Source organism: Bombus pyrosoma, linkage group LG16 (genome assembly GCF_014825855.1).
Source record: "Bombus pyrosoma isolate SC7728 linkage group LG16, ASM1482585v1, whole genome shotgun sequence".
NCBI classification, from domain to species: domain Eukaryota; kingdom Metazoa; phylum Arthropoda; class Insecta; order Hymenoptera; family Apidae; genus Bombus; species Bombus pyrosoma.
The window spans coordinates 3,310,488-3,322,291 of NC_057785.1; the positions used below are offsets into that span (position 1 = coordinate 3,310,488).

The following is an 11,804-nucleotide window of genomic DNA, read 5'->3' on the forward strand; positions in this document are numbered from 1 at the left end:
TTAAATATAAATTATAGTGACATAACCTTACACATTAGAATCTCATAATACTTAAAACACATCATCAAATATTTTCTTTTACCCAAATTAAATTAATTAAATAAATTAAATAAATGGCATGCAGTGTTAAATATATTATTGATATAACCTAAAATGTCAGAATTTTATAATATTTAAAATCCCCGCCAGAACTATCAAAATGAATTCTTAATCATATTTATGGTGTATCAAGGCGGATACGTAACAGATAGAAATCTTGCGTAAAAAATGATAACGAGATATTAATTTTAGCGAATTACAATCTCGATCAAGAATTCATGAGAATAACCAATTAATTTAAGTCATACGTCATAAGATGTTGTATATAATACTATAGAATCATTCTCGATTCAACGATGCTTCGTGAAGTTGCCTTGAATAATTCCAAATGAAGATACTAGACTAATGACGTTAGCAAAAAAGCAAGAAAAGAATTTTGTTTACGTATAAAGAAAGTAGTTTATGTGGGAAAAATGCACATATATATAATACCATACAAGCACAGTGATCATTGTCACGCATGCTCGAATGTGTTTTAAATGTCAAAACTGTGCGAATTTATCCACATTTTATTCGTATCGAGAATCGGCGAGATTATCCCAACTGTAGAGTTCGCATAAGTAATGTCTTTGCTGCGTGCCCTGCACGACTATCAAAGTACTATGGCCAAACCGTGTTACAAGCTGAGAACTTCTCTCTTCGGACACACATCCGACGTGAGAGCTATAGCGACTTTCGCTGACGGAACTATAGTTTCTACTTCGAGGGATGAGACTGCACGTATTTGGAAATCATGCGGGTATTTAACCTGTTTAAATATTTTACCACACCAGACTCTTTCATGACCCCAAACAAAATTTTTTATATAAATAAGTAATGAGATAAAAATTTGTTTTATAATATGTTTAATAATATATGTGACTTGAATAAATATGTTAAGAAAATATGAGCTGGATTTCGAACAATAAAGTTCAAGCCATCATAAAAGAGTTTGTCATTGCAAAGAAATTCTTTCCTACTTATTCTATGTAAATCATACTTCTTATATGAATGTATATTGTATAAACATTTTGCAGGAATAATAAAAATTATGAACACACTGCAACTTTGAAAGGACACTCCAACTTTGTCACTTCTGTGTGTGTTATAAATCCTTCAGAGCAAAACACCATAGGTTTTATTATCACTGGTAGTCATGATAAAACCATACGTATCTATGTTTCACATCAAACAGAGCCCATAAACATTATAAAAAGTCACCAGGATACTGTTTGTAAATTAACAACTGGTACAAAGGAAGGAACATTCTTGTCAAGTTCCTGGGACATGAGTGCAAAGTTGTGGAGCCTGAGTGACTTAAGTAAGCCACAATTGAATTTGCTAGGTCATACAGCTGCTGTATGGTGTGTAGCAGACTTGTCAAGTGGATCTATTGTAACTGGATCAGCAGATAAGCTTGTTATAATATGGGCAAGTGATGGTTCAATACAGCACAAATTAACCGGACATACAGATTGTGTTCGTGATATTTCTGTAATAAGTAGCAATGAAGTTTTATCTTGTGCCAATGATGCCACTGTACGTCATTGGAACGTGTCTCTTGGAACTTGTTTAGGAACTTATTGTGGACATGAGAATTATATCTATAGCATTTTAGCCTTAGAAAATGGTACAAGTATATTTACTTGTGGCGAAGATCGGACACTTAGGATATGGCATAATACAGAACTAAGTCAAACCATTACTTTACCCACCCAATCTGTGTGGTGTTTGGCTTCACTTCCTAATGGTGATATAGTTACTGGAAGTTCTGATGGAGTTGTTAGGATATTTACATGTAATCCTGAAGAATATGCAGACCCAGAGGCATTGCAAGAATTTGAGCAACAAGTAGCCAGTGTTAAGCTTAATGCTCAACAAGAGCTAGGTGGGATCAAAGTTAAGGAGTAAGTGATGTAGTTGAGAAATGAATCAAATTATAAATAATAAGCTAAAATCTTAATTTATATGTTAACAGTTTACCAGATGCAAAAACCTTATTACAACCTGGCCAAAGAGACGGTCAGACCAAAATAGTAAATGATGGAGATGCTATAAGAGCATATAGCTGGTCGCAAAATGAACAAAAATGGATAAAGATCGGTAACGTCATGGGCGCTTCGGGTGGTAGCGTAGCTACGTCTGGAAAACAGCTTTATAATGGCATAGAGTATGATTATGTGTTCTCTGTGGACATACAGGATGGTGTTCCTCCATTAAAATTGCCCTATAACAATGATCAGGATCCTTGGCACGTTGCGCAGAAGTTTCTTCACGATAACAGTCTTAGTCAATTATTTCTAGATCAGGTATAAAGCTTGAGATAGATGATTGTTTTTTCGATAAGAAATAATTTTTATGGCAATTTATTTTCATTTATAGGTTGCAAATTTTATAATAAAAAATTCTCAATCTGCACCAGTTATGAAAACTGATGCTCAATATGCTGATCCTTTCACAGGAGGCAGTAGATACATTCCTCAATCGACAGCAAATACAACATCACAAGAATCTACAAGACCAGACACACCAAACTCCTCAGACACAACCGCACCGTCTTATATTCCTCATACAAAATACTTGAAACTGGAACAGGCTAATCTTTCTCAAATTTTAGGTACTTTCTATTACTTTTATCTTATACATTTTTATAATGAAATAAATTAATTAATTTGATATTCTTTCATAGAGAAACTAAAGGAATTAAATGACAAACAAAGTGATCCTCTCAAGGTGTCAAGTGACAAATTGGAGTCCTTGGTGAAACTTGCTGGAGACCAAGCTCCTGAACAATTGAAAACTGATACATTAAACACTTTGAAGACACTCTTGAATTGGCCAGATGATGTATTGTTTCCTGTGCTCGACATTACCAGGCTTGCAGTACTCTGTAGAGAAGTGAATGATGTACTATGTACAGAGGAGCTTCTACAGATTGTAAAGAAGCATATCGAAACTAACGCGCTTCCTTCCAACCAAATGCTTACTTTCCGTTTGCTGGCGAATATGTTCAGTCATGAAAGAGGTGAAAAGCTATGTCTTAATTCTAAAGATGAGATACTGAAACTTCTATCAGAGTTGGAATCACTTACAAACAAAAATAATCAGGTATGAATAGCATAGAAGAGTAAAGATTTATATATTGGTATAAAAAATTTATATTGTACGATTAGTTGATGAAATTAAATCGTTTGGGTATTTTCAGGTGGCAATTTCAACTTATATATTGAATTTAACTGTGGCTCTGAATAAATATAATGATACTCTCGGTAAAACACAATGTTTAAATGCAATGTTCTTTGTGCTACCACGTTTAAACGAGCCTGAAGCAGTATTCAGAACTCTTGTTGCAATGGGAACGCTTTTAAGTACAACATCAAATTCAGAAGATCAAAATAATTTAATAAAAGCAGTACGACAATCGGAAGTTACATTAAATATACTTCAAACTATGTCAGAAATTCAAGTTTCAACAAACAAGTTGGCAAATTGTTCGAAACAGATAATCAGTTTAATTATTTAAAACATAAAATATATATGAAAAAGAAATTGGAAAAAAACAATTACACGCGGAATCCAAGACTTGAAAACAGTTAAGTGTTGTAATTAACAAAACATTTCTCACCAATATTGCGTTAAATAGGTTTCTTATATTTTTTGCAATCTGATGATTTAAACATTATAATTATCTCATTACTAATAAAAGTACATTTTGCCATATTTGAGAAACAATCTTCGTTCACCCAAAAAAGAAAACACGTTCCACTTTCTTCCTTCTTCTTTTTTTCCTTTTATAAAGATCAGTTGCTTTCATTTCAGTTCAGGTAAGAATAAGCTGTGTATTTTGAAATGAAAATTAATCAATTAAAATATATGTACAACGATGAATATAAAATAATAATTTATGTAATATACATAATATTTGATTAAATCGTTCGAGCGTTACGCCCGACAAACATACAACAGACAACAGTGTAATAGTAGAATATTGTTATTACATTAACGTCAAATATATATATATATATATATACTTTTTTTTGTTTTTCCTAGTTGTATGTCAATTCACCCTCGTGAATGAGCCGAGAGCCGATTGCAACTTTGTAGTTAATTACAATGAAAAATAATAACATTCACTGTGTACACTCATTAACTTCAATTATGCTCGATGAACAATACATACAATACACGAAAGATAGTTTTTTTATCCTTTGTTTCTTTTTTACAGTATCATCAGGTAATTTGTGGCTCGTGGGAATGTGAATATGCGATTTCCGTAATCTTTTTTCGTTCTTTGCTTTTTTTCTTACAAAAATAATTTGAAATATATAATCTGAGATCTGTAAGACAATAGAAACAGTATTGGATCGTACAATTAAGAATATTTTAGTATTTCAAATTGCTATATATCGTCGTATATGTGTATCTATAATTAATCAGTGTCTCTTCCTTTTTTCCATCTCATATCGACGATAAGGATCACGACTGTCGTACATTTTTATAAATAAATTTCTTTATCAGAATTCTGAGGTATAATACGTGTACGATTTGTCTAATTTTTTCTTCGATTGATTAACTCATGATAAAATCAATTTTTTGTCAATTCTTTTCCGTTCCATAACTCTTTTTTCTTCTTATATGCATTTACGACGACCCTGATTTTTTATCTCGGAAATAGAAGTTTCGGAATGCCCTATAGAAATGCACCGATCCATAAAGATGTATTTCTTAATCGATTATTAACCAAGATTAATTACTTGAAAGAGATAGAGACAGACAGAGATAGAGAACGTGCACACAAGGTTGCAAATCTTTAAAAGTCAGAATTGCACCGGAAAATATGTACCCTTCTCAAGATAAGTCACTTTTGTGGATTTGAAAAATTATGTCAAAAATTACGTTCGAGTAGTATCGAATCATAATCTTTGTATGTATATACCTTTTCTTTTTTTTATTATAATAATCTAAATTGCCGAGTACGCGAGAGTTTTTCAATTCTTTTTGTACCTCTGAACTTAAACATAGAGTGATCTTTTTATCAAGCACAGTTGTAATTAATTATTTTTTAAATTCAACTACTTATGATTGCCTGTTTTACGATTTATATTTCATTTCATTTCGCTTTGAATAAGCATCACCCGCGATAAAATCAAACACAGCCTCATTAATTGAAGGGTTCTGGGAACAAGTATTAAAAATATAGATATCTCATATGTATAAAATTGTATCCTAGAAATGGATCGAGAGTCGAACGAATTCAAACGCTATTAAAAAAAGAATCTTGAATTTTTAGCCGATCATCTTGATATTACAATTACATTAATTATTTGTAAGAAAGTACAGAGTTAAATTTACAAAATACTTTCAGTGTTTAACACTATATCGCGACAACTTAGAAACGAAAGAGTCATAGAACCCTTTTGTAGCAGTCCTACCTATTTCCCCCCCCCCCCTAAATTATAACAACACTTACGCTTAGATAAAAATTTACAACCGTAGTTTCGTCAAATTAAAAATCATCCTCTGAAAGAGAAACTATATTGTGTCCATTATTCATATCCTTTAACTTTTTTTCCTGAAGCGATAGCATAGAACCGTGGCTTGCAAAGCCTCAACAGAAACAATTTCTGTTACTGGATAGAAAAATACTAGAAAGGCTCAGCCGTTTTAACAATTTTGTTTGAGTTCATCGTATTTCTTTCACTGTGCACGACCTAGTACACAAAAGTTTAAAATCACCCGCTTGTTGTAGTAATTGTGAATCTTTCGCTATTTCTTCTGTTAATTCAGAATTAATACTGCACAGTTATTAATAATAAATTTAACTAGTAATTAAACAGTTTTTAAGCTAATTTAAAATTGTAAATTTTTTAAATGAAAATCTCTGATTTTTAAAAAATATCTAGTTATTCCAAACTTTTAATTGTCGTAGTATATTTGACATTGCAATCTACTACGATCATTGCGTTTCTCGCCTTAAGATATTATTTCTCTCTTAGCAGAAATGTAAATTTTCATTCCCGCACCCTTCAATTAGGGCTTCCCTTGTTACTATGGCGGCGTACTAGGAGGGACCTAAAATTTGTATTGGGTCCCCCCTGGCCCGTCTCATTCTGCCGGTGTACTTGATGCCCACCTGTCGAATTCTATTCCAGAATCCGGGCTAAGGCCCAGATCTATGGGACTAAGGAAGCTGGGAGCTGGACAATTACATGGTCCTCCAGGCCGGCACGCTCCGATACACCTCTGATCATTCCCCCTGCTACTTCTGTCACCTCTATCCCTTAGTTCTTTCTCAAAACTGTGCAATTGCTCCATAAAATGGAAATTCGGAGCCACATTAGATTTTCGGCTGCGCACTAGGTTGAAGGCATCGTTTAAGCTGAGACTGCACTTGTGCATAAGGTAGGCTACAGTGATAGTGACGGACCGAGACACTCCGGCCAGACAGTGAACCAGCACTCCTTTGTCTGAACTTCGAGCCTCCTCTGAAAGATGGAGAAATGATTATATCTCAAATTTACATGTAATTAGAACTTATTTTTCCTTTGATTTTGCAGGTTGTATTCACCAATGAACTGAATTGCTTGTGGAAAGAAACTAGCTAGATTCTGGCTCCAGTGATCGCTTATGGGTATTTGCATGTATTTTATCGAACCAGCGCTTTCAAATACATTTGGCAAATCTGGGGTTACGTTCAGAATGTACTGTATTCTATGACGCGCCAAGGCTTCCCTGTCTTCACTATTCGCTGCGTTTCCAAGGTACAAATGGGGTAGAATTTCAACTGGAAAATCTTTATCCTCCTCAGGTCCTAAAAAAAAAACACGAAACAACTTTAACATTTCTTGTTTTGTATTTTATGTAGTAAAAGAGTTTGTATGGCTTACTAACCAACAGAATCACATGTGCTATCACTATCGGAATCTGAATATGATCTCGTAGGTGGTGTGGAAATTCGAAGGGATCTGAGACCCATTAATTCACCGTCATTAGAATCCTGACCTGGGGGACCTTCACCACTGGCTTGACTACCCTCACACCATTCAGGGTATCTATCTCTGAATGCTCCAAAACCATCTGTAACAGAAAATAAAATAGAGGATTTGTATGAGTATAAATAATTTAAAGCTGTAGTTATGCAAAAATATGAGAGAAAATATAATAAAAATAAAAAATACTAAGTAGTAAATGAATGAAATAAAAATGCTCTTAATTGAATAACAAAAGAAATTTGGCATAACTACAAGATGTAATTAGATGGACATCAATATTTTTTGTACAAATAAATATTTCATTCACAGATGCTTTTAAGCATGAATTTTTAAATTTCTCTAATGGCAGACATAACTACTTGTAGAAACTTAGAATATTTTATAATATAGCCTTTAGCTATACTTATTTCTTCTTATTTTTCAAAATACAGTAGTTAAGGCATATTCTCTTTTATTACTATAGCACATATTTGTTCTAACTATATGGAAATATTATGTACAATCATACAAATATATTTATGAGTATACTGTTCTTACCCATTAAAATAGCAACATATCCTCCACTACTTCTAAGTCTCCGACTTAAAACTTGAATTGTTTCACCCTGATGTCCTGCAGGGTCTGTAGAGTCACCAATCAGTATAAATGTCCCTCTACTATTCTCATCACCACACAAAAACACCTCCACTCTGTTTCTTAGATCTAAGCACCTTATTGTTGACAGCAGATCAACTTTACCAGCTGCCAGCCGTCTTAACATGATGCTAGGTATAGCTAAGGGTACAGAGCCTCTAATATGAGCTTCAGAGAAATCAGAATGTGCCCTACAATCTAAGATGAGAAGTTTGTTTGGACCATCCGGTGACCTAAGATGCCTGAATAGCCATTCAGGATCCACCAGATCTTCTTCCATAATATTTCCACCTGGCATGTTGTAAGCTTAATCTGAATTCCTGATGCTTCTTTGGCCTTCAACCTTTTCCTCCTTAAAGCATGCTTGCCCTCCTTACAGACATAATCTCTTCATGTTTTCAATTGGATTTTAAAAAGAAACAAACACCTGAGACTTGACAATGTTGAAAGAAATCTCCTTCTTGGTATGGCACTTTCAAGTAACGCTGTACCATTGGTTTCTGTGAAATGGTCAGTGTACACATGTGACATCTGCCTAGACTCGTAACCCATGGAACAACAATTTTGTCACTACATGTTTATCGGTAACTGTGGACAGTGTGAAACAAGTGTGCATGTACATTCAGCGCGCGCGCGCATCCTATGTGCACGCGTCCTGTACATCTATTCTTAATTATTTATCAAATACGAAATGGCACTTGGAGTTGTATAGTAGAACGCGTTCTCTGGAGGCATCCAGACGCTCGATGTTCTCCCCCAGCCTCATACACGCGTATCTGTGTCGTAATCCCACGTTTTCTCACGTGTTTCCATCACTTCCTGCGGCACCTCGATGCCGTGTTTTCTACTCCTCCTCCTCCTCCTTCTCCGCCACTGCTACCACCAGCAGCTCGTCTCGATTATTGATCCTTTTGTAAATAAAGACGACAGGTCCAATTAACGCCACAACCGAGGAATGTTTCAGCCCATCCGACAAATGCATGATCCCACGCGCTCTCCCAGTACACACTTCCTCTAGCTTGTTTATCTCAACACCACACCAACAGTCCAATCGAGATCATCACGTCTTGTGAAGAACGTGTTGGCATTATTCTCTCTTTTTCCACAATGGAACAAACGACGAGTGCAGGTATGTACGTGTATTCCTCTCCTCGCGCTAAATCCTCTCTTTCGTTCTTCTCTTTCGTTGCTCTTTTCTTTACTGTAAACTCGACAGAGTCATAACTACAACACGTTCTCAGATCCAGCTTCTTTTTCTTCTCGACTTGACCAACACACAGGGATGCTGCGCTGTACACTGGAGCTGCCGTGAACGGTCGATTCAAATCAGTCTGAGTGAACGAGGTACTTAGTTCGGGAGATCGGTCGCGTATCTCGGCGCTGCGCGACTCGAGACCGTCGCCCTCACCTCACAAATCCCTCCAACATCGCTCGACGCGTCTTCCCTGGGTTGCCGGACCGACTTCCTGTTCTTTTTTTTCTTCTTTTACGACTCTCCTTCTCTGTCGACTCTCGACCGAGTCACGGAGAGAGCAGCAGAGATCTCGAGCTACGATTCTCGTGTGTCTTGGCCTTCTATCTTCTTCTCGCTTTCTTCCAACTCTCTGTTCTTCTCTAACGTTCTGAGCACACCATAGATCGTCTCTGTCTCTCACCCGTGGCCTTCTAGCCAGCCTGCTACAGGCCACACCTTACCTCGAGCGTTCTTCCGTCCAGAATGGGCAAATGGCGCTCGGATCCTCGATTGTAGGGGAAGCTGGTCTTCACATTGATTGGTGCCAGGTCACGTGGTGTCTGCTATCGGACCAATCCCGATCCGGACTGACGTCAGTTCATTGACAAAAGATGTTTTCATTAACAAGGCGTGGGTAGATGGGTCGGGGGTCGGTACTGACCGAGGCGCACAGTAAGCCAGAGGTGAGGGGACGACGGGGAACGCTTCGTACACGCTCACTCTCTCACGCGTGCGTGGGCGCATATTATTACGATCCACAGGAGAACACGGCACCGTCTACCCAAGCTACCTCGTATCGACGTGCACGCACACTCGCGTGCACGTGTTGCGGCCAGGACCGGCGTGGTATGACTCGTCACCCTGTAGATTTTGACGAATCTTTTTTTTTCCTGGTTCACTGGATACCTATTATGGATTGTTTTATATCTTCGATATTATCTAAAAGATAAGAATACTAATTGGATAAGTCTTGCCAAAGATCCTGAGATCTAGAAAATAGAAAAGTAGGTCGAGTTTGAAACTCGAAACATGAATGAAAAATTTTAGGTAAAGATAAAGTACGGCTCCTTTCTAATCAGATTTTTGCAGGCTTCAGAACATTGAATGAATAATTTGTTATAACTTCATCCATGTCTTAGAATTGATATAGAATTTAAAAATTTTCAATCTTCTTCGGATTTTTGAAGATAAGTAAAATTCCCATATAGCTTTGTATCCACCATTTTCGGGAATCTTCAGTTCTTCAACCTTGGATTATACAGAATAGTACAAAAGTAGTGTAACTGAAAATGTAAAATTTCTTTGAGGAAAAGCTAAAAATAAAATACAATATAATTCCTAATGAGTTTTTAGAGCTTACATTTAGAAATCCGTTATTTTCCAATCAGTTTATTACACTATACTAGTATACAAGTACAAGCAAGATGTTCAAGCCGATTTCTTTGATAATAGTGCCCCTGAAAAGATTACGCCCCTGAGCTCTGTCATACTGTACGTGAAGCCTCACCTCGGATCGGGCAGCCTATCAGGCGGCTCTCGGGCGTGGGTTGGCATTCCATTCATTTGGGCTGCTGTCGTTGAAGATTTTCACGTTCGATCACGCGGACGGCGCAGGGCCACTTTATCGCGACCCCTAGAGAATCGTCGCCTGGAGAAAGAATGAGTAGGCAGAAATGGAGATAAAGAGAAAGGGAGACAGAGGACGAAAAGGGCCTCTCTGGTTGGTGTCGGTGGCCTTCGACGAGCCACGAGACGAATTTCGATTCAATTGCGTGGGAGCGTGATAAGGTGAGCGTACTACGGCGTCCTTGCTACTCCACGCTCATTTCGATCAATGGCGGCTGTAGATTTACGTAAGAACCTACCATAGATCCTCGTATATCGATTCCTCGTTACATTTACATTTTTCAATATCCGTGTGCGGAATACAAATCCTCTTCAACTACGCTATGTGTACGACAAGTATAATGGATTAATATTCGATCAAGCTTCAAAGCGTCACGCGAGATGCTAATGAATCTTACTAGGATGACGTAGCCGACTTTTCTGAAGATAAAGAGTATCTTTTTTTATTATATAACTAGAATATCTGTTATTAGAATATGGCTCTGTGGATCGCATTGAAAGTCTACCGCAGTAGTAGTCGGAAAATAAATACTATCGTTGGAACTAACTTGTGCTTATAGATTTCACAAAATAACTATTATAGGAACACCTTTATTAGACTCGGTATCTAATATTAGAACACAGGTATACAGATTGCATTAAATAGTCTGCTATGGTAATCGCGAGGCGTAGGTCGCACCCTATATTTAGCCAGAAATTGGAATAGACAAAGGGTACGAAGGTTTATTATGTTAAATCCGTCCTTATATTATTATATCCTTATCTTATTGCAACAAATATAGCAAAGTTATAAATTAATTCGCCAAGTGACGGTACTAGTTAACTACGGAACTTTGTTAGATATATATAGGTATTATTCCTATAAATTTATCTAATGTTTTCACATCGCGTATAAAGAAAAATTTCGGATGTATGTATACTGTAATGAGAGACGAAATTATTCATATTTTTAAATTGTCCTTAAGCCTAAAGCTATAAATTTTTATCCTCCTATAAAATCTAATTGTTCCATGGCCTCAACATAAGTACTTTACACCTCTCATAAACTTTTGCCCTTCTACAAAATCTAAGATTCGTTTCATGACCACAACATAAGTACTTTATACCTCGACCATAAATTTTTGCCTTCGTATAACATCTAAGCTTTTGTTCCGTAACCATAACAGAAGTACTTTAACACTTCTGCTGTATTTCTTCAAGAAACTTATAGCTGAATCGGGGAACAAGCTATTGATCGGTAT

The 11,804-nt window shown here is 36.4% G+C and overlaps 2 protein-coding genes across 3 annotated transcripts; one reads left to right on the forward strand and one right to left on the reverse strand.

Moving 5' to 3' along the window:
- Window positions 1-360: 360 nt before the first annotated feature.
- On the forward strand, window positions 361-3,798 carry LOC122576157 (phospholipase A-2-activating protein). The gene is made up of 6 exons (XM_043746045.1): window positions 361-838; window positions 1,116-1,985; window positions 2,057-2,387; window positions 2,461-2,695; window positions 2,768-3,186; window positions 3,284-3,798. The coding sequence occupies exons 1-6, from the start codon at window positions 663-665 to the stop codon at window positions 3,599-3,601; spliced, it is 2,349 nt and encodes a 782-aa protein (XP_043601980.1). The 5' UTR covers window positions 361-662; the 3' UTR covers window positions 3,602-3,798.
- Window positions 3,707-8,001, reverse strand: LOC122576166 (dual specificity protein phosphatase Mpk3). Of its 2 annotated transcripts, XM_043746062.1 has the most exons (5): window positions 7,608-8,001; window positions 6,970-7,155; window positions 6,647-6,889; window positions 6,212-6,563; window positions 3,707-3,913 (listed from the first exon to the last, which is right to left on the reverse strand). In XM_043746062.1, the coding sequence occupies exons 1-5, from the start codon at window positions 7,999-8,001 to the stop codon at window positions 3,889-3,891; spliced, it is 1,200 nt and encodes a 399-aa protein (XP_043601997.1). In that variant the 3' UTR covers window positions 3,707-3,888. The 2 variants fall into 2 exon arrangements, with proteins under 2 accessions (XP_043601997.1, XP_043601995.1); XM_043746060.1 differs by having other exon boundaries at window positions 3,707-6,563.
- Window positions 8,002-11,804: the final 3,803 nt, after the last annotated feature.

Bases quoted from the DNA above. Each gene is read 5' to 3' on its own strand.
- LOC122576166 (XM_043746060.1), bottom strand. From the start codon at position 8,001: ATGCCAGGTGGAAATATTATGGAAGAAGATCTGGTGGATCCTGAATGG. The intron at 7,156-7,607 runs GTAAGAACAGTA...TTTCTGTTACAG, and splicing joins ATATGTTGCTATTTTAATGG to ATGGTTTTGGAGCATTCAGA. The intron at 6,564-6,646 runs GTGAATACAACC...TCCATCTTTCAG, and splicing joins ACAAGCAATTCAGTTCATTG to AGGAGGCTCGAAGTTCAGAC.
- LOC122576157 (XM_043746045.1), top strand. From the start codon at position 663: ATGTCTTTGCTGCGTGCCCTGCACGACTATCAAAGTACTATGGCCAAA. The intron at 1,986-2,056 runs GTAAGTGATGTA...ATATGTTAACAG, and splicing joins GGTGGGATCAAAGTTAAGGA to TTTACCAGATGCAAAAACCT. The intron at 2,696-2,767 runs GTACTTTCTATT...ATTCTTTCATAG, and splicing joins TAATCTTTCTCAAATTTTAG to AGAAACTAAAGGAATTAAAT.